The sequence below is a fragment of the Mauremys mutica genome, chromosome 8, assembly GCF_020497125.1.
Source record: "Mauremys mutica isolate MM-2020 ecotype Southern chromosome 8, ASM2049712v1, whole genome shotgun sequence".
Classification (NCBI taxonomy): Eukaryota; Metazoa; Chordata; order Testudines; family Geoemydidae; genus Mauremys; species Mauremys mutica.
The window spans coordinates 66696042-66719078 of record NC_059079.1 but is presented as its reverse complement, the minus strand read 5'-3'; the positions used below and the strand labels follow the sequence as shown (position 1 = coordinate 66719078).

General features: G+C 43.7%; 1 protein-coding gene across 1 annotated transcript in view; it reads left to right on the top strand.

The window, feature by feature from the left end:
- The window catches only part of NOTCH2 (notch receptor 2), a 159674-nt gene that overhangs the window by 43172 nt on the left and 93465 nt on the right, over nucleotides 1-23037 (top strand). The window contains exons 3-6 of the mRNA XM_045026116.1: nucleotides 614-873; nucleotides 1656-1991; nucleotides 9339-9461; nucleotides 20886-21119. Of these exons, the coding sequence (XP_044882051.1) occupies nucleotides 614-873; nucleotides 1656-1991; nucleotides 9339-9461; nucleotides 20886-21119 (953 nt within the window). The remainder of the gene's footprint in view (nucleotides 1-613; nucleotides 874-1655; nucleotides 1992-9338; nucleotides 9462-20885; nucleotides 21120-23037) is intronic.

Sequence of the window (23037 nt, the reverse complement as noted above, 5' to 3'; positions counted from 1 at the left end):
GAGACTTGGGAGACCCGGGTTCAGTTCCTGTGTTGCTAGAGGCTTCGTGTTCAACCTTTGACAAGTCACAGCCTCAGTTCCCTATCTATATAGTGGGGATAACAGCACTTCCCTACTTCACAGTGGTGTTGTGAGGGGAAAATTGCACTAAAGGTTTTGAGATGGATAGCATCTGTTATTCAGATTGGTTGCTTACTTCTGCAGAGGATATTATTCGGTATAGCAAAGTGGAATTAACTAATACTCAATTTTAAAAATATTGAAGGGATGGGGAGACAGTATCTGTCTCTCTATCAGTCATATGGCAGGGCGGGGAGGGTGGGACAGAATGTTTTTGCCCCTAATTAAATGTAATTGAAGTTTCATTACGTTTTATATATGAATTAATGTTATGACGTTATACTTTCAGGATTCTCACTTTGGACAGTCGTAAATAACATAAGGGCTTTCCTGTGTATGGTCTATGCATTAGAGTATGTAATGTTGCTGTCTAGGTAGGAAAGACTCTGGGTGTTAACGGTGCCAGTACTGGGATCTTTACCTTTCACAGTAGTAGCTTGCATTGTGAGGATCAGAGTGAACACTGCTAGTCATGATTTCTATTCTCTTGTAGGTGTCCAGAGGGTTTTCTTGGAGACTACTGTCAGTACAAAAACCCTTGTGAAAGCCATACCTGTCAGAATGGAGGAACATGTGAAACCACATCTGTGGTCGGAAAAGCCACTTGTAAATGTGCTTTAGGATTCACAGGCGAGGACTGCAGATACTCTGAATCGCACATCTGCTTTGTATCTCACCCCTGTTTAAATGGAGGGACCTGCCAACTGCTTCTCCAGGACACATATGAGTGTGTCTGTCCACCAGGTTACACAGGTGGGACTTCATAATTGTGTCCTTAGTCATCCCCCCCTCCCATTTGAAGTACCTTTTAAGCTGGATGTACACTCTTAAAAATGTTCTAGTTTTGCCCTAATATGCTGTCAAACTAATAGCTTCAGCACTGCAAATGAGAGCTAAGAGATATAACATGGAAAGTTTTTTTTTTTTTTAAAACACCCTTCATAGAACCACTTTAAAAATACAAATGTATTTTAATCTCTTAGGGCTTGTCGAGTGGGGAAACTGACCTCAACAGCTATTCTGGAAAGATTGTCTACATCAGGAGTTATTCCAGAATACTATTGCACTTTAAATGGTCTATCTTATTCCAGAATAAGTGCCCCATGTAGACAAGCTCCTAGATCAGCTAACTGTGCAAATTTTGCCTGCAACAGCTTTCTGTAGGGAAGCTTACTTCTATGTCAGGGGGAAATTCAGAAACCTACTTTTATCCTTGAATACCAAGTGGGAGAGGAGAATAAATGTCATCAGTGCAGTATCATTCCAGCTCATTGATTACCGGTACTTCTCATAAATCACAGGGTTCTCTATTTTGCAGCTCCCACCTAAACAGATTAGAACTAAATCAAATTGGTGGTTCAATGGGAAGTGCTTGTGGTTTTAGATCCAACTGTAATATTGTAGAGTACACAGTTGGAGTGTGCAGAAAGACATCTCAGCTTTGGGGTGTCATGGGGATGGAAGGAGAGAAGTCTGTATCTTCCATCCAAACAATTTCTGATTGACAGAATCTCTCACATGTCTTGGTTTTACAGGAAAGGACTGCCAGTGGATTGATGCTTGTGTGTCTCAGCCATGTGCCAATGGAAGTACATGTATCACATCTGGAAATGGGTTCTCCTGCACCTGCCCAGCAGGCTATACTGGCTCAAAGTGCGAGATTGATCTAAATGAATGTGCCACACCAGGACAATGCCAGAATGGTGGAACTTGTCACAATTTGCCTGGTTCTTACCAATGCCAGTGCAAGCCAGGCTTTAGAGGACACCGCTGTGAGAACACATATGTGCCATGTTCACCATCGCCATGTATGAATGGAGGGACATGTCATCAAACCAGTGACTTTACCTATGAGTGCAACTGTTTGCCAGGTAAATACTTAGTCCTTCCCAAAACCCAGATGGAATGCAGTGGTGAAGCTGGGAAATCAAACACTTAAGTTTTGGTTATTTTTGATGTATGGTCCCCCCACAATATTGAAGTGATGTGGGGGCCAGGAAAAAAGGAACATAAGTTTGTACAAGGAAGGGAACTGAGATGAAGCCTTAGTTGCGGTGGGCTCACTGTTTCACAATATGAAAGGGGAGGAGTCTCCCAGTGATAGGGAAGGAGAAAGGGGTTAAAGATCAAAGGACTGGAAGGGTCATGATAAGAAAACCATGGGTGGGTCCTTGGGCCCAGGTGAAAAGGCTGAATATGTCAGTTAATATTATTGAAATTTGCTCAGATTTTCTGACTTCTGAGACAGCTTGATTTCTCAACCTAGTGTTGCTTTCATGTTAACCCATTGCCTTTAATTTCTGTCTTTTTTTTTTTTTTAAAGAAAGACTTGTTTTATGGCTAGCAGGCTCTGCAGGCTTCATCAGTGAAGCTTGAGTTCCTTGAACTAGAGTTATTTGACCTCTGAGGTGCCCAGGGTTTTGTCATGCCTTGTGCTAGAAGCATTGCAGAGGAAAACAACAAGTACTAAGGGCCTGATCCTGCAAAACCAATTTGACCGCTCACATGAGTGAAGTTACCCTTTCTTGCAGGGACGCAAGGTTTTATGGGAGCACCTTGCACCTTTCCCTGCAGACCAGTGTGATCTGGTTAAAATCTGGACCTTAAATATAGTCAGGAAATGAAGACAAAGTTACCACAGTAACGCACCCACATATCATTTTGATAGTTACTGTTAATGTGTCTTATTACACAACATATACAGTGTGGGTGAGTTCTTGTTGCTCTGAGAACCTTTCCTTTGTATGTCCTGACTGACATTCATGTCTAAATTGTCAGTGTTGTGTTGTTGTAACTTGGTTTACAAAACTTTCCATTTAAAAAAAAATCAAAAGGAAAAAAAGTTGGTGAGCCAGAGTACTTCCACTGACTGCCCAGGTGAAGGCAAAGGCATCTCGGCATTCCTCGCCCCAGTGCAACTAAGGCACCAAGAAACATCCTGATGTTTTGGAAGATGATTCCTGGTGGCCTGAATTCTGACCCCTTCCAGTGGGAGGAGTGGGAGGGAAAGGGGCCAGCAGAAGGGTGTGAGGAACCAATGGAGAGTTGAGGGAGAAGCTAGAGAGGCTTGAAAGCAAGGAGTAATGGCTGTGGAGTTAGAGTGGTGTCAATAGTATTCTCTTCAGTGATGCAGCTACTCTGAATGCACAGTATAATTGATTGTAAAACTTTTAGGTTCCCAACTCATTTGAGTGTGTTTATATAATCCAAATGTTGAAATAACTTAAGTCACTTAGCTGAAATCAGGGGAAATTCCAGCATTCTAGAGGCAAATTTATCAAAAGCTATGCCAGTGTAAACCCTTCTTATACTGGTATAATTTCATCCACACTAGAGGTTGTACCAGTTTAACTTAGTTTTTCTCCAGTTTTAGACTAGTTGGTACAAAAACTGTAGACAATTCCTAGTTCTAAACAGATGGAAAGTTTCTCAGGTCAGTCAGTTTTAGTAAATGACACTTATGAGATAGATGTTTAATTTACAGCATTTTAAACTCCTTTTAATTGTGGTGAGAATGAGTTTTATAGCTGTAAATATCTGACAAATAAGGAGTTGACTTGGCAACAGAATGTTAAACAAGTCAATAGAGGAAGTTCGTGGCTGGGAAAGTGACTATTCATTGTTATCCATCACAATAATTACCCATTTACCAAGATAAGAACCCTAGGGAATTCCAAGAGCTTGTCCAGGAAAGAATCTGTCAGACCAGAACAGACTGTGAGAGAGAACTGGAATACCTCGTAGAAAGAGGAAATAACTTCATGTGTTTGATAGCACTTGATACCATGTCATACAACTGTGGCCTCAAACTGCTCTTTATTTAAAGCAGAACATCCTAGAAATGTGACACAAAAGGCATATTAAATAGAATGATCTATCCTGCCTGGTGTGATGCAGGGCTTTTCCTGTGGTATCGGGAGACACTAATCTCTCTAAAGGTATGTCTACATAGCCATTGGGAGCGTGCTTTCCAATGAGAGTAGACAGACGTGCTAGCTCCACTCAAGCTAGCATGCTAAAGATAGCAGTGTGGCAGCAGCAACATGGGAAGTGGCTTGGGCTAGCCACCTGAGTATGTACCCAGCTGCAGTCTGGTCCCAACTGCAGAAAACAGCATCAGGTGTCTGGATGCAGCAAAATAACGAATTCTGTGGCATCTTGGGAAAAATGCCAAGTGTTGTAGCTGCAATGTCAGTCCATGGGACCCTGATTGACATGAATGGGGGAAGTTTGCTCCTCTGCATTATTTCAGGCTTGTGACAAACTCAGGCAGGCATAAATGCATTGTTTTACATGCTGAGAACTTCAAATATGCACCTTGACCAGAAGGGATAGAAATCAAACTTTTAACAATTAAAGCTGAACTTTAGAACAATTCTTCAGCAAGAGATGAGTTCCACTACAAATTCAGCCACAGTATTGCAGAGTGTATACTACCTGAAATAGGCATAAAAATCACACCTCGAAAGTTTGAGCTGTATTTTATAAGGATTGAAATAAAGTAAATTGGATGGGGCATTTGGGAGATCAGAAGTTACCAAAAAACTTGACCCACTTGCATTTTTGGAGCTGTAACTCCAAAACAGTGTAGCCCTTGATGCTTCAGATTCATCATGATCTGCAGTCTTTGGTAAGGTACCTGGGGCTTTTGAATAAGCTTGCTGGTTGGGGCTGGTGGCTTCTATTCAAAGCCATTTCCAAACATGTTTTAAGCACTGCATTGCTCAGAACAGTACCTGGCATGTGCATGCTATAGGAAATGTGCACCAGGAGATGTGTGCTTTCAAAATATTTAGGATGCTATGTGCAGTGCTCGTAATGCCTGTTTGAAGTTGGCACAAGCTTCGTGAAGTGCACACAGTACTTTCACTTCATGCTGAGTTGCTTTATTGATCTAACTGACATGCAGCTTCCCTAATGATTGTCATCCTGTGTCGGTGGCATCAACAAATACATGCAAGGTCAGGACCCAGTAATTGGTAAATTATTTTCTTGCCTCTTCCACTGGCTGCCCTTACTAGTATTCTGCAGGTGTTATTTACTTAGACCTCACAAACCCTCTGCAAAGTGGGCATATGTGGATATCAGTATTTTCCTATGAAGAAACTGAAGCACAGAAGTCACTTGCGGCATTGCCTTTGGCAAGACAACTATGAGAACTCGGGTCACTATTTATTGTGGTAGTGCCTAGGGACCAGCCAAGGACAGGGCCCCATTGTACTAGGCACTGTACACACAGCAGTAGTACACAGTCTCTGCCCTGAAGCTTTTACCATTTCCATAGACCAGACAAAGGGTAGGTGTAAGGGATAACGTACAAGCATAGTAATCAGTGTGGTGGCATACAAACATCCTGTTGCTGCTACAGTTTTTCTTTTAACTTTTTTGGGGTTAGAGTTTAGTGAGGGGATTTGCTAAACAAAAAGAGGTGGGAAGGTATGAAGAGCAGGAGTGGAGACAAACTGAGATGAAGAAAAAGATTAAGGAAGAGAGGATTGAAGCAAACAGACAGTCAGCACAACAATATCCCGTCAACCCTGTAGAAAATAGACATCAGTGTCTGATGTCCCCTGCTTCTGAAGCTGCTCTGCTGGCTTTGGTCTGTGGCTGGCTCCTCCCTGCACGTTCTTCCCCGCAGCCATGTGGCCCTGGGGAGAGGAGTCACCACATTGTCCTAGTACCGCAAAGGCAGGGTCTCCCCTGCATAGGTTTGGCCTGGAAAGTGCTGGGGTGAATGGGACTTTGTTGGGCCCCATTTTACCCGAGTGTAGCAGTACCTACTTAAATTGCTTCTGCAGCTGCTATCTATTTGCTAGATAGATATCTAATCTGCTAGATCAGTGGTTCTCCACCTTTTTGGGTTCAGGACCCACTTGTAAATGTTTATGGCTTGTCACAACCCAATAAATAGTCTGGTAGTGGAGGCCCTGGAGTGGTTTTGGTTGTATCCTGTCCCCTGGCGGAGTTGGGTCCTGCCTGGTACTAACCCCACAGTGGCAGCTCCTGTGCTGTGGGGCTGGTTGGGTTTGCATCTCTGCTCCAGGCATTGCAACCTCTGGGGTTGCAGCACTGCTCATGTTTGGCCCCACCCCCCTGACAGGACCAAATTTGTCTGAGTGGAGTTGTGACCTGGTTCATGGGGGTGCAGTGCCACTCACTCAAATCTGACCTACTCAGACTCCCATTGTCATGATGGCTGGGCCAAACCGGAGTGTCGCTGAGACCCCAGCGGTTACAGTGCCTAGAGCAGGGAGGCGAGTGATTTATTCCCCTCACAAGATTTCCCAGAGGACTAAATAGTAAATGTTAGTGTAGAATTCAAGCATGGGAAGTGCTCCATGATTTAATAGCTTTCTTCTGTGTCTGTGTTTTTTACTCTTTAATTTTACACACACATCAAAGCACCTGAAATTCATATGAGGTACAGTAGAATAGCTAAATATGCTGTTCTCCTCTGGGAGAGAACAGGGAAAGTCCTAATGTCACCAAAGCCAATGAAAATTCCTCATTAGCTCTAGGGGCAGGCACTTAAGCTTTTGGAGCCGATGGTCCTGGGTATGTTGGTTGCATGAATGCAGCATGTGAACAATGATCTGGTCTTCTTACAAAATAACTTTACCTGGGGAAGTTTGGGCGTGCACACAGCATTCATGAGATGAGACAACTGGAAAAATCAGGGTTCGAAAAACTTTCCCAAACATCCTAATTTCTGTGCGACGAACTCAAAAGCAGGTTGGCCCGACTCTCCAATGTGTCTTAGATGCCTGGTCCTGTGAGTATGCTGTGAAACCTGTTCTGTTTGGGACTTACTTGATCTAATGTTCACCATGCTGTGAAGTCTGTGAGGTGGGGGAGCCCATTACCATCACTTCTTGGGAGCTTTCTATCAGATACAGGGAATTACTGTTGCAGAGCTGGCATCAGAGCTACACCTCTCTAATCTAGCTATGAGGTGTCAACAACAGAACACTGACACTTGAGGAGAAGAGTGCACTCTCTGGGTGAAGGGGTTGTGTCATTGTAATAATCCAAAAATCCCCAGAGACTCATCTGATTTACAAGCTATATATTTGGAATCGTTCACTTGAGCCACATTGAAATGCCACCTCCTTTAGTACAAGAAATGAAGAATGCCTTATCCAGCAGAAACTACAGGGTGATTTTAAGGAGGCATGATGTAAGTGAGTTGGAGTTTGGCCTGGATACAAGGATAGCTTCCTGGGAGAAGTGCCCTGGGTTCTTCAGGCACCCTAAGTGGTCAGGGCATGAAAATCAAATTGAGGAGAAAAAAAACAGGAGTACTTGTGGCACCTTAAAGACTAACAAATTTATTGTAGCATGAGCTTTCGTGAGCTAAAGCTCACTTCTTCGGATGCATAGAATGGAACACACAGACAGGAGATATTTATACATACAGAGAACATGAAAAGGTGGAAGTATGCATACCAACAGGCAGAGTCTAATCAATTGAGATGAGCTATCGTTAGCAGGAGGAAAAAAAACTTTTTGAAGTGATAATTAAGATGGCCCATAGAAGGTGTGAGGTGAACTTAACATAGGGAAATAGATTCAATTGGTGTAATGACCCAACCATTCCCAATCTTTGTTTAGCCCACAGTTAATAGTATCTAGTTTGCATATTAATTCAAGTTCAGCAGTTTCTCTTTGGAGTCTGTTTTTGAAGTTTTTTTGTTGCAATATTGCCACCTTCAAGTCTGTCACTGAGTGGTTAGAGAGGTTGAAGTGTTCTCCCACTGGTTTTTGAATGTTATGATTCCTGATGTCAGATTTGTGTCCATTTATTCTTTTGCGTAGAGACTGTCCGGTTTGGCCAATGTACATGGCAGAGGGGCATTGCTGGCACATGATGGCATATATCACGTTGGTAGATGTGCAGGTGTACAAGCCCCTGATGGCGTGTCTGATGTGATTAGGTCCTATGATGGTGTCACTTGAATGGATATGTGGACAGAGCTGGCATCGGGCTTTGTTGCAAGGATAGGTTCCTGGGTTAGTGTTTATGTTGTATGGTGTGCGGTTGCTGGTGAGTATTTGCTTCAGGTTGGGAGGCTGTCTATAAGCGAGGACTGGCCTGTCTCCCAAGATCTGTGAGAGTGAGGGATCATCTTTAAGGATAGGTTGTAAATCTTTGATGATGCGCTGGAGAGGTTTTAGTTGGGGGCTGTAGGTGATGGCTAGTGGTGTTCTGTTATTTTCTTTTTTAGCCTGTCCTGTAGTAGGTGGCTTCTGGGTACCCTTCTGGCTCTGTCAATCTGTTTTTTCACTTCAGCAGGTGGGTATTGAGAAACTGCTGAACTTGAATTAATATGCAAACTAGATACTATTAACTGTGGGCTAAACAAAGATTGGGAATGGTTGGGTCATTACACCAATTGAATCTATTTCCCTATGTTAAGTTCTCCTCACACCTTCTATGGGCCATCTTAATTATCACTTCAAAAAGTTTTTTTTCCTCCTGCTAACGATAGCTCATCTCAATTGATTAGACTCTGCCTGTTGGTATGCATACTTCCACCTTTTCATGTTCTCTGTATGTATAAATATCCCGTCTGTGTGTTCCATTCTATGCATCCGAAGAAGTGAGCTGCAGCTCACGAAAGCTCATGCTAAAATAAATTTGTTAGTCTTTAAGGTGCCACAAGTACTCCTGTTCTTTTTGCGGATACAGACTAACACGGCTGCTACTCTGAAACCTAACCCAAGTAGACGCACCTGGGAGCCGGGTATTATCAAGAGGCACTAACAACTGCTGCAGCATATTAGTTCATTCAGGCAACAGGGAGGTCTATAATGAGAACAGAGTAAGGTAGTAGGGGACCAGCCACCAGGTACTGCCCAGAATGGGGCCAGTCAAAGTGCTGATGTTCACAACTCCTGGAATATGTTCTTGTTGCTTGGTCTGGCCCCTTTTCCCCCAAGCTGGGGAGAGGCAGGATCAGTAAAGCGACTTAAGTCTTTAGCTGACTGGAGTACAATTGTTTTACTTGTACAAGCCAACCTACCTGTCCAAGCCCTTTGGGCTTGGTAATGGCAGAATATTGTTACTGACAAGTCTTGGGTCAGACTGCTGCTCCATTGTGCAGCAGGGAACTAGATCAATAGGAAAAGCATGTTAAACGCCACTTCACGCAGACAGGTAATCCTCTTTAACGGACTCTGAAAATAATTTCAGTCTCATATGTTTCTAATTTGGCCAGGCTTTGAAGGAAGCACCTGTGAGCAGAATATTGATGACTGCCCAAATCATAATTGCCAGAATGGTGGGGTGTGTGTGGATGGTGTGAACACTTACAACTGCCACTGCCTCCCGCAGTGGACAGGTAGGTACTGTGAAACACATTTCTGCTGGGGCTCAGTGGCTCACGGGACTGGGATGGAAAAGCTTTTACTCACCAGTTTAAATCTAGTTTAGGGTGGGAGTGTCTGAAAGCTGTTAACACCTGCTGAGTAGCCTGTGATGGTGAGTGTCAGTGAAATTCTTAGCAGATGGTGGCCACATCAAAGCCACCCCAACAATGGAGGACAAATTCCCATTTTAGCACTGAGTGGTGGTCCCAACGGATCTGGGATAAGGCATATTGGTGAGGGGAAAGAGAGAGAGAATATATGGGAATTGTGTGTTACGCCTGCTGTGCCATTTCTTTTCTATGGCTTGACAACCATTGATACTGTGACAAGCATTAAATAAATACAAAACAAAAAAAAATTGCACCAAATACATGTAACTGAATCTTCACTTGGATTGTGCCCGTGTGACTACTGTAGGATGCTGTCACCTTACAGCTATAGCACACATTCCACAGCTGCATAAAAATGCAACTGTACTGTATAAAAAGTTGTGTGGTGTTCAGGAAAATATTGTACAAGATGCAAGGGAGCAGCCTACAGGACACGCTGTCTTGTTGAATGGTGAAATGATTCTGGCCCTCATAAAAAGCAAAACTAAGTAAATGCATCAGTGTGATTATGGTGCAGTACGAGCCACTCCTTAGTTTGCAACTGACTTTTAGTTTAATGTAATTTTGCCCCCACTTCAAAATCCACCAGTAAAGAAACAGCTGCAAAACTAGTAGACAACATCTGGAGCCAATGTAGAATTTTTCCTACAAATGTAAAGTGAAATGGACAAATTGTTCATGAATTCTGACCCTAAACACAGGCTTCTTGAATTCTTGTGGACCTCTAATGCGCTTTTCTCCTTATAAAACAAACAAACAAAACTTAATTGGACTTTTCTATGAGATCTAGTAGTCTTCAGAGCTGTACACTAGATTGGGCGATATTAAAGTTTTTTAAATATGAACATCTCTATGGATTAGCAGCTCAGGCAAGCTTAAGATAGGGAATTTGGGTGCTGGAGACTGAAGGTTTCATAAAATCTTTCTAGCTTTTTTCCTGGTACAGATAATCAGCCTCAATGTAAACCAGCCATAAAGGAGGCCTGTCAATGGAAAATAACTCTCCACCAAAATTGAACTTAATCAGACCATTTGTTTTTAAGTGAAAACACATCAGTGAGTGAGGTGTCCAACAGCTTGACTTGTAACACTTTTCTCTATGTCTGAGCTTGGGAAAAGAGTGGAGGAAAATAATTCATGTTTGAAGAATGGCTGCCTCTCCTAGCCCTAACCTGCAGGAGATCTGCAGAGCGTGGAACTGAAGAGAGCAGGGGCCTTGGACGGCATAAAGGAGGCACTCAGTGGGAGAAACCCAATGAACCTTTTGAGCTCTCATGCTTGCCCCACACTGCAGACCTTAGAAGATTTGTTGTGACCTGCAGCCTCTGCAAGCTTTAGGCTGATTTGGGGGTCCTCCTGAGCCTTAGATTTATGGGGTACCCTTTTGACCCCTCTCATGACCCTTAGTAATAGTCCCCTGAGGAGGCCATTCTGCCTTGTTGGGCCATCATGAGCCTAGCTAGGCATATAGGTTTGTTGACAGGGAGTGCCGACTAACCCATGCTATGGCTCACGTGAAGGAGAGGTTGGTGATGGGCCATGAGCTTGCTAAGGCTTCACAGAATATCAGAGTTGGAAGGGACCTTAGGAGGTCATCTAGTCCAACCCCCTGCTCAAAGCAGGACCAGTCCCTTGTGGGGAGGTTGGGGCTGTGGTTAAATTCTCAAGGTTTTCAAAGGCAAAGGCTGGAGTTCCCCACAGTGAGCCTTCTGGGCTGAGGGCTGCTAGGCTCAGGAAGTTTGTCATGGGCTTCGAAGGCCCTTAAGGGGCAGAAGTGGTTACCCAGGCAGAGCACTCCTCCTGTGTACATCCTAAGTCTGCAGGAGATGGGTGTTCTCTGGAGGATCTTACATGTGCATTAACAAGGCTCACGTCTGTGAAAGCAAGGGGAAGGGAAGGAATGTCGCATCCCTTGTCCCCTTTGCTCTCTAGAACCAGGCTAAATTTTACATAAAAGGTTTCTGTGGGAATTACCTTCATTTTAAGGTAAAGTTTAGACCACGCAGACTTTAGACGCCATGAAAATTCAGAATTAAAGCTGATTGTATATGAATGTATACAACCTAAACTGCTTTATCAGTAACAAGCAGTTCCACCTTCAGCATATCTCAGCATTTTCACTGCGATCTCTGCTCAGAACTGAGGGCTCGATTCTGTGAAGTGCTGAAGACATTAAGTATTGGCACCTCACTGAAACTGGTCATATGGCATGTGGCGATCAGTTATCGGTGTCACTGGACAACAGCTAAAATGTGCCCAGATCTTGTAACTGTAGCATTTACATTGAAAGAGCAAAGGTTAGTATGGTGATCAAACAGCACAGGTGGTATTGGAGGAGCATGTGTATGAAAAAAAAGATTGATATTCTGTGGCACACATTTTCAATACTTTATGTTGCACAATTTTTTAAGATGGGAGGCTGAGCTATGAGGGCAGTTACAGCTGTTTGGTTGCTTTAACATTGAATGTTCACGCTTTCAGTGATTTGGATTTCTTTTAGGTTAACCTTGACTCTGAACTTTTGCGTTTCTAATCTGTAACTCATAATGTTCATTTAAAGCCATATACATTCAATCCAATGGTACTTTCCTGCAACCTTAGCTTCATTTTCACAAAAAAATATGTTTGGAAATGTTAGTCTTTACCTGGCATCTCCCATGAATGTAGGAAACTACTTTTCATGCTAAGGGAACCTTCACTTTTTATATCCATGTCATTCTTCCATGTCAAATTAAATTAGATAAATATTATTTTATATTGTGTCCAAAATGCCCTGGGCAGCTCAGACAAAAGACATGGTTGCTACTCTTCAGAGATTCATCTAAATGGTGTAGCATGAGTTTCCCACCAAAATGTATCTTTCTATCTTGAATCTTTTCATGGTAATGTGACAGGTTCCCAATATTCCATGCCTATCCAGCACAGCTGGGGGTCATCCTTTGTTACTACTACTACATCATAATCTAGTAGGGTTATCACATAAACATTCAGAGGGGATGCTACTATAACTAGCCCACTGAGGCATCCTCATAATTAAATTCTGCCTCAAATCCAAGTGAGTAATGTTGGGTAATTGCAAGGATTATTGCTATCAACCCTGCAGGGTTTGGATACTTCTGTGGTTGGGATTTCTTAAAATAACCAGCTATAGAGCTGCAGGAACAGATCTTGACATGTCTTGCATGAGTGTTTTGGTGAAGCATGGAGCCTCTCTTATGTAGCCAAACTAATTTTCAATTGTTTATGGCTGTATAGTAGAGCTTTGGTAATTTTTAACTGAGATAGACTGGGAAGCAAAAACTGATTCTTGGAGTCTTTTGAAAGTGACAGCTCATACTTCTGGTGTCTTATGATTCAGTAAAGGCAGGCACTGTTTTGGAAGCCAAAATCCTGTGGGGCGATCTTGAATTGATGCAGTGCTGCTCCACTTATTGCTTTTTATTTTATTTTTATTTATTTTTTTGGAAAAATGTGTGGTCGCAATTTATGTATATGTACGCAAGTTTATTACTATGCTTGGCCTATACAGATGTTACATTCTCCAACCATTTCACAAAATGTAAGTGCTAAGCCTTAGTAGTGTTCTTCTACAGCTTCCTCTTGTAGAACTTGGTTGTCAAACTGAGTCCAATTTAAACTGTTTGCAATTTGAATTTCTCCTTTATAGCAAATCACTCTTAATCTCTGTCATGTCCAGTGTGGAACAGTATTGTGGATCCCTAATATAATTTGTGCTGCATCTTGTGAAGAACAGTACTGTGTAGTCTCAAAGCCCCTTCTTGTTGAAGAAACCATCTGCCAGGCTCGATTCTTTGTAGTCTGGCCCACTTCACATTGCAAACATTAATTTCTCTGTTGGTGCCCAAATTCAGCCCTTGGAGGCTGTTTGGTGCTTTCAGCCTAGTAGTCTTCCTGCCCCTTCAGCAAAGCTAACAATCTGTGGAGACTCCCCACTTTGCTGCAGAATGCTCTTGGTTTTTCCTCTCCTTTACTCTTCTTCTCTGAGGATTCAATCTTGTTTTCATTGCGCAATGGCCAGAAACTGTTGTTGTCAGTAATGATCAGCTGCTCTCACCGTCAAGAAGCTCAACTGTGGTCCACCTGGCATTGCGGGTAGACCCTGATGTCAGGCAACTTCCTGCATTGTCATTGGCAAACCTTCTGAGGTGGTTCCTCGTGAAGCTCCCCCAAAATCATCTCTAGGTTTCTGTAGCAAGAAGGCGTGGCAGACAGGGAGAGAATGCCACAAGCCACCTGGAGGGTGGAGCCAGGAGGGCCAGACTCCACATGCCGGAAGCAGAGGGGCAGGACAGGAAGAGGAAGTATAAAAGGCTGGTAGACAACCACAGTGGCAGTTGTTTTTAGATGTCATCAGGGCTTTACCATAGCCATTTGTTCATGGGCAAAACAATCCATGGTCTTTAAGATGGAGAGTGCACCTGTTTATCTAAGGGACATCTACATTCAGGTGAAGTGTCTGTACAAGCATATGGGGCTAGAGCAGCTGAATCCACTGGTTAACTTCAGTTTGGGATTGTACTCAAGAAGTGGATTTGTCTCTAACAAACTGCCTTTACTTAAGCTTCTCTTCAGGCATGGGGGTCGATGCTTTCTTACTTCAATTGTTGTGACTCTGATCCTGTGCTGTTGCACCAGGGAGCAGAGCTTTAGACAGGAATTTTCAAAGGAACCCACAGGGATTAAGCACCTCAGCTCCCATTTAATTACAGTGGGATTTGGACACCTTTTAATCTCTGTGAGCATGAGCCTGCTCTGTGTACTGGTGGATGAAAGTGCCACAGTGTGGCTGGCAGCCTCTGGGAGGAATTTTGGTCAAGTCAGCCTGAGGTGGCGTGACTTTTTTTCTCTGCCAAGAAGGCTGACAAATATCAAAGAGCTAGAGTGAAAAAATTGCTATAAGATCTTGTGCTCTCATTTCTTGTTTAAATTTACTCTTTTGACAGAAACCACTTTTGTCAGCTTCTGTTGCAGAAAAAGATACAGTAACAAGTAATACTATTTTTGTGGGGGCAAAAAATGGGCTATGCGCAAGATAATTTTCAGCTCCAAAGTACTTCTCCATAACATTTCAAGTGATAAAACAAAGGCTTTAAATTAACCAGGTTAGAAAGGTGATACTGGCTCTGAAATCTCGAAGTAATCAGCTCACTGAGCCCTAAACTACTGAATATATTTGCTTCTAACTTTTCAGAAATTTTAAATCCTTACCCAACAGTGAGTGATGATGTAATGTTTGTGATGCTGGCAGGCCCTTCCATGAGAGTTCAAGGAGCAATAAGCACCCTTGCACTAAAATGTACAGAGGCTGGTCAGAAGCTATGGGAGAGTGCAGTCCTGTTCCCTGTAGTAGTCCATTGGGGGTTAGCTGTTCGAAAGGGGGCAGGGAGGGTAGGGGGAAACATGGGATTATGGTCCCTTTTCTCCCTTCTACCCCCTGCATAAATTGGCAGGGCTAGCCACTGTGGGGGGAGGGCACACTGCACCCTGCAAAGGTGGCAGAGCTGCAGCTCAGGGATGCAAATCCTTGGAGACCACGGAAAAGAATCCGACGTACTTGACCACAATTCATCCCAGAGTCTGCCATCCACATTCAGCTTCATCCAGAGTGTGAGGATTCATGTTCAAAGGAATTTAAACTCCTGCTTTAGCTAGGATTGCATTGAGTATGAAATATCGACCAGATCTTCAATATCACTCTGCGCTGCTTGCTAATTCTTAATAATGAGTCTGGATTAGCAGATGACCACTAAGGAAACAGTGCAACTTTAATGTTAAATGATCTCTGGTAGAATGAACATCTGCCAATCCAGAACACATGTTCCTCTTGTTCCCTCATGTTCGTAGTGATCTTCCAGCTTTGGAAGTACTCTTTGAATGTGCCAAGCAGTCTCTTGAGGGACTTGTACAGTGGCACTCAAAGACATTTGCATAAACTTGTCTCCAAGATGAAGAGGGCTGGTCTGCCTGATGCTGAGTCTGGATTGGTGGGGGAGATGAGAGTAACAGATAAGACAATTGTTCTAACTCCTGCTGACATCATCTTTGGTTACTTTCTCCTACTAAGACCTGGTCTACACTTATAAGTTTGGCTGGCATAGTTGTGTTGACCAGTGAATCCCCATTCTCCCTCCCCTCTGACATAGCTATGCAGAAGCCCTACTTGGATGTTGTTATACCAGCAAAAATGTTGTTTTGTTCATATAATGTAGTCTGTTTGGGGAACTGGTATAAGCTGTCTCTCCACTGGGGGCAGGTTGCTGGTACAGCAAACGCCTTCAAGTGAAGACCAGACCTTATAGTGAGGTGATTAATGTCTTTAGGTAATTACTAAAAATACATTGCTGTATTAGCTTGAGAACATGGAGCATTTTTGTGACTTTTATATTTTGTCTTGCAGATCTCTTCACTTACTAGGTCTTTCCCAAGTTTACTGTGTTTTCTAGAGGAGGTGAAGAGAGAGGGGATGGACGAGATGAAGAGTGGTTTAATGTGGTGATGTATCTTCTTTCCACCACTTCTCCATCACCATCTCATCCCAAAGCACTTCACCAGCCAGCACCCTGTTAGAGCACCCAATCATTCCATACCACCAGTGACTTTCCACATCATTCATTTTTCTCATTTATAATAGTGCCTCCACAGAGCCCCCCAGTAGAAGCTGCATGTGCAACCATTAGCTCATGGAACTGTTTTCGGGCAATAGTTGGCAGTTAGGGGCATGTACAATTCACTAAAGCCCAACATTTTAAGTCAGAAGGCTTAAAATACCTTCTAACAGTACCTTGGTTCCGCTGTCTGCCTCCTGGAGTGGTCATGAAATTATCCTTGTTTTCCATCCTGTTATCTTAAAATGATTGTAGTTTTATATCTAATCTACTTTTAATTCAGATTCAGGTTTTATGTTTGATAATAGATACATACTGGTAGTTTTTGCTATCTTGGGTTGCCTCCAGCTTTGCCCAACATGGTAGATCATCAAAACCCCTTGCATTTAGGAGCCATTCCTAATCACCCAGGTAAGTTCTCTGTTTCAGATAGGCCTAAAAGGTGCCTTTTATGCCTTGGGGAAGAGTCATTCTGCTGCCAGTGGCTGTGCCTGTGATGCCTACAAATTCTTCAGAAAGACACCAGACGGACCAAAAGACATGGGTCCAGCAAGGTGTTGTGGTGGTGTATGAATTAAGGAGACCTCTTCCTGAAAAGCCTCCCCAGATATGAATAATGTGCCCACTAAGCCTCCCTCCAGGTTGAGAGGGGTAGTTGTGGTCATAGTGCCTTGTGGAGAATTATTGAAACAAGTTCTAGGGGCTCAGAATCAGCGTTCATCCTAAGTATTGGATCCATGAGATCTGATTCTGAGCCCTAGGAGGGTCAGAGAAAAGACTCTGACATTGAAACACAGGAATTGCCATGTTGGAAGGGACCCGTGGTCCATCAGCCCCATTATTTATTCTCTGATGGTGGCAGACACTGGGTGCTTCCGAGGAAGGGGCAAAAAGCCCCACAGTAGGCAGATGTGGGGTAATCTGCACCACCGTGAAGCTCTCAGTCCCTAATGGAGATTGCATTAAACCTTGGAGGATGGGACTTTATCTCCCTTCATTGCTTTATTAGCATTAACTGTGATAACTCTGGGTATTCTTACCCATCCCTCTTAGCAAGATTTCAAAATTAATGACTTCAGTGACATCCTATGGCAATAAATTCCAGAGTTTAATTATGCATGTGATGGAGTATTTTCTCTTACACATTTTGAATTTCCCACCTATCAATTTCATTGAATGTCCCCTTGTTCTTGTGTTATGAGGCAGGGAGAACAGAATGTCTCGATCTACCTTCGCTAGACTATCCATTATGTTAGATGATTTTATCATGTCCCTTCTTTATCCCCTTTCAATGGTAATCAATCCATTTCTTCAAACTATTGCCACAGGAATTTTCCATGATCCAATCAGTCTTGTTATCAGTGTCTGAAACCTCTCTATTTCAATACCCTTTTTGAGATGGGAAGGCCAGTACTGTACATAGTGTTCCAGATGAGGCTATATCATTGATTTATATAATAGCATAATATTTTCTGCATTATACTATCTTGTTAGCTTTTTCATCTGCACTTGCCCATTGAGCAGAGGTCTTCATTAACTTTCCCCTCCAATGTACATTACCTTGCATTTTTCAGCATTGAATTTCACTTGCCATTGTGTTGTCTGTTCACCTAACTTGGTTAGGTTTCTCTAACATAAATAGCTTTTTCATATGCAAAGTTTATCTCACTGCTCCGCCCACCTTTCCAGATAATTAACAAGCTGCATTAAACACTGGACCTAATGGAGATCCTTGAGACATTGTGCTGTTAACCTTTTATCATGATGAAAATTGACCACTTATTTTTACTATTTTTTTGTCTTTGCCAGTTTTTGAGCCATTACAGGACTTTGCCTCTCACCCCATGACTACTTAGTTTCTTTAACAGCCTCTTGTGAGAGATCTTGTGAAAGGCTTTTTGAAAATGTAAGATACATCACCTGGTTTTCATTTGTCCCCTGCTTTCATATGCATGCAAGTCTAATTGGAAAAAGACAACTTTCCATTCCCTAAATCATGATGGTTAAACCCTGTCATGTCTTTCAGATGTTTTTGTTCTAGTTTAAAGGATCCATTCAACCAATTCACTAGGTACAGAGGTGAGATTTACTGATTTGTAATTCCCCAGATCATCCCTAGAGAATAGGGCCTCCAGAGCTGGGCTGATTGGACCTGTCTCCTGCATTGGACTTTCTATCTGATCCATTTGGCAAAGCCCCCATGAGACACTCTGAGCGTGTAGATGTCATATGACCTGGAACCATGTTCTGAACTGAGCCACCACTACTCTTCCTCAGGATCTGTGGGATCAGGTCCTCTAATACTCCCTCTAAAGCAGTCTTCCTCTCTGCAGTGTTGGATGAGGTCTGGTGTTGTGGAAGAAGGCTTTGTACAGGTCTGTCTAGTCCAGGGGTAGACAACCTGTGGCACGTGTGCCAAAGGCGGCACGCGAGCTGATTTTCAGTGGCACTCACACTGCCTGGGTCCTGGCCACTGGTCCAGGGGGCTCTGCATTTTAATTTAATTTTAAATGAAGCTTCTTAAATATTTTAAAAACCTTATTTACTTTACATACCACAATAGTTTAGTTATATATTATAGACTTATAGAAAGAGACCTTCTAAAAATGTTAAAATGTATTACTGGCATGCGAATCCTTAAATTAGAGAGAACAAATGAAGACTTGGCACACCAAGTCTGTTCTGAAAGGTTGCTGACTCCGGTCTAGTCTATCTATTTGAGGGGTGCTCAATACCAGTTAGATCCGAGCTTAGTGCTTTGGTGACCATGCTTCTAAGGAAAATAGGCATTGTTATACTTGATCACAGATCAACTCCAAAGGGAGTCTGGTGAGCCCAGGAAGTTCTTGAGAGCCTCTGTTCCATTAAATGTCTTCAGGACTAAAATAAGGTCTGGTCTTCACTGCGGGAGATCGACGTTGCTGCAATCGATGCAGCAGTGGTTGATTTAGTAGGTCTAATGAAGACCTGCTAAATCGACTGCAGAGGACTCTCTGATTCGACCCCAGTACTCCAGCTCCCTGAGAAGATTAAGGTAAGTTCACAGGAGAGCATCTCCTGTCAACGCTGCGCAATGAAGACACTGGGATAAGTTGACCTAAGCTATGTCAACTCCAGCTACATTGTTCACATAGCTGGAGTAGCGTAACTTAGGTTGATTTACCCCAGTACTGAAGACAAGCCCTAAATCTGAATGGGTATTATTGGTGGGGAGAGCAGTGTTGACTAGAGCCGTGTGGGAGGTTTTCGGCAAACAGTAAATTCGCTGAAAAATGCATTTTTTGGGGCACCAAAACTGTTCATGAACTTGGGTAGAATTCAGTAAATAGCGTTGTGTGAAAAAAATTGAAAATGTTGCTGCCTGATGTGGAGTGGGATTCTTTGTTGAGGGAGAAGAGCCAATGGTACATTTACTGTTTCTCTGGATGTAGCAGTCTCGGCTGCTTCCTCATCTCCAAGTAATGCCACAGTTTTTCAGAACTTAGTGAATGCAGTGGCTGTGGTTCTATCTCTGCAGCTGCCTTGCTAATGAAGCCATACAATTTTTTGGCATTCCGCAGCTCCTAAAGAGATGTATGGAGATGTCAATGAGGGCTTGGTGGAGCTATGTAAGGAAGTCTGGAATCACCCTGACTCTCTCGTCCTTCTGCATCAAGGAAATCTGAGCACTTTTACCAGGTTCCTGAGCATGTTTATACAGGAAAAGTTCTGCACAGGTTAGCCTACTTGTGCTATTTTGAATCCAGCCTGCTCAAATAACAATAGCAGTGAAGACATGCACCACGGGGTTCGGAGCAGGTAATATAGGCCCAGCACAGACTTGGGTATGTACTTGGCTTGTTAGCCTGCTGCGAAGCCCACACTGCTGTTGCCCCTACTACTGGTACTCACGTTAGCTGGATTGAAGCTAGCTTGAGTAAGCTAGTCGTGTGCAGCTTTTGCTGTGTAGACATACTCTGAGTCTGCTCAGGCCTTTAGCAATATCTAGTTTATACTGGGTATGTCCAGAGACATGATGCAGATATTCCAAGGATAGGTGTCTGCAAAACTATTCCTTGCTCATATCCCCATGTATATGTTCTTCCAAGGCAGTGTGTCTCCCCTGGAGTGTACCGCCCCTTCTAGGGCTGAGGGAAAATTCATTGTCACAATAACTAAATGCCCAGGAGCCTTTCTACTGAGGCTGTGAACATGGTAGTCAGTTGTGTTAATAACTATGCCGGCTAAGGACTGGATTGGGATACTGACTATTCAGATAGGGCACTGGTAAGCTGATGAAGTTCTCTGTTAGCCCAGTGGTCTCCAAAGTGGGGTGCAAGCGGCTTAGGGAGTGCTCAATTTTTTTTTACTGATAGGGGTGCACGATCAAAAAAGTTTGGAGACCACTGTATTAGCCCTTGGTTAGCCCAAGGGGCTTATTTGTTGCAAGTATTCACTTGGCAATGCATGGGTCACCTCCATTTGCAGATTAAAGCACTAGTGGGTACCTGGGTGAATTTAATCAATTATGTTTTTCTTAGAAGTACTCCCAAGACAGTCATTTTCTATTCCACAAACTGTCCCGTATTCAGGATTTCTGACTCTCTCTCAGTTCGTGGAATGGCATCTTGTGCAAGGCTTCCCTGGAATTCTGTTAAACTAGTCCCTCTTGACTTGCCAGGTCAGTTTTGTACTGAGGATGTAGATGAATGTCAGCTCCAGCCCAACGCCTGTCAGAATGGAGGGACCTGCACCAACCACAATGGAGGCCACAGCTGTGTCTGTGTCAATGGCTGGAGTGGGGAGGACTGCAGTAAGAACATTGACGACTGTTTCAATACTGCCTGTGCTGTCGGGTCTACTTGCATTGATCGTGTGGCCTCATTTACATGTATCTGTCCAGAAGGAAAGACAGGTAAGGATAAGAAATGCACATAGCTCTGGGATTGCTGCTCTGTGCTGCCGGCAGACAGCTAGAGGTGTAGGATACCATTTCTAAAGTAAACTAAAATGTGCCTTTTAAAAAACTTTTAAAAATGTTACTCATTTCTGGCTCAGGGAGCTCACACCACAGGAGCAACTCCCCCATCCGGTGAGAGGGTGCAATGTGCCCTCCTCTTTGTGGCCATCCACCGCTTGTGTGGAAGAGGACCCTCTCTTGGGAAAGTTTCTAGCCATGCATGCAGGAGCAAAAGTGAAAAGGAAGGTTTCTTATACCCTCTGCACCCTCCTCACCTGTGCAATGACCAGCCAGCATCTGGCCTGTCACAGGGTAAATTGTGAACAGTAAGATTAAAATTGTTTAACTTGGAGGCTTCCAATAGAAATGCTTAAAAGCATAAATGAAGGCTAACGGGACAACCCTAACTGTCCCTATGTGTGCACATGACACAGATAGATCCTGGCCCACACCCAGACCCCCTGGTACCATTCGGGCAGTGTGAAGGAAGTGGCCTTGGAGAAGGAGAAACTGGGGCCGTTTGGACCTCAGGGCAGGCAAATGGGGCCCAAATGCTCTCTGATGTCACCCTGTGGGTGGTAAAAGACTCCTCTGTGACCAAGGGCAGGACAAGCTGGCCACCCTGCATACACTGAGGGGAAAGACCGTTGTGATCCCTTATTCAAGGGAGGAAGAATTACTTGCAGACCCTGTGAGGGCTATACTACCCTGAGAAGGTGTGGTTGGGTGGGGCCCTGTGCAAGTCCTGGAATACAGCTTGTATATAAAACCAGAGCCCAGGAGATGAGGGACTGGATTTTGGAGCTCCTGTGCCTTTGGGATAACACACCCGTATGACTAAAGTGGGGAACTGGGATGTGGCTGTATACGGAAGGAATGTTGCTTTAAAGCTGCCTTATCTGGCCTGGTGGAGAATCCCCTGCAGGTGTAGATAAGAAGCGAAGAGCATTGACACACCAAGGGAGCTGCACTGGCAGCCTGGATGCTATGCAATAGCTCCTGACCATGTTGAGGACTAAGGAAGGGAGCTGCATTTTGTGTTCAGCAGAAGATGCACCATGCTAGCTGGTGAAGGGGAGAGGAAAAACTAGCTAGGAAGAGCTGCTCCTAGAATCATAGAATCATAGAATCTCAGGGTTGGAAGGGACCTCAGGAGGTCATCTAGTCCAACCCCCTGCTCAAAGCAGGACCAAACCCAACTAAATCATCCCAGCCAGGGCTTTGTCAAGCCTGACCTTAAAAACCTCTAAGGAAGGAGATTCCACTACCTCCCTAGGTAACCCATTCCAGTTCTTCACCACCCTACTAGTGAAAAAGTTTTTCCTAATGTCCAACCTAAACCTCCCCCTCTGCAACTTGAGACCATTACTCCTTGTTCTGTCATCTTCTACCACTGAGAACAGTCTAGATCCATCCTCTTTGGAACCCCCTTTCAGGTAGTTGAAAGCAGCTATCAAATCCCCCCTTATTCTTCTCTTCTGCAGACTAAACAATCCCAGTTCCCTCAGCCTCTCCTCATAAGGCATGTGCTCCAGCCCCCTAATCATTTTTGTTGCCCTCCGCTGGACTCTCTCCAATTTATCCACATCCTTCTTGTAGTGTGGGGCCCAAAACTGGACACAGTACTCCAAATGAGGCCTCACCAGTGCTGAGTAGCGGGGAATGATCACATCCCTCGATCTGCTGGAAATGCCCCTACTTATACAACCCAAAATGCCATTAGCCTTCTTGGCAACAAGGGCACACTGTTGACTCATATTCAGCTTTTCGTCCACCGTAACCCCTAGGTCCTTTTCTGCAGAACTGCTGCCCAGCCATTCGGTCCCTAGTCTGTAACAGTGCATGGGATTCTTCCGTCCTAAGTGCAGGACTC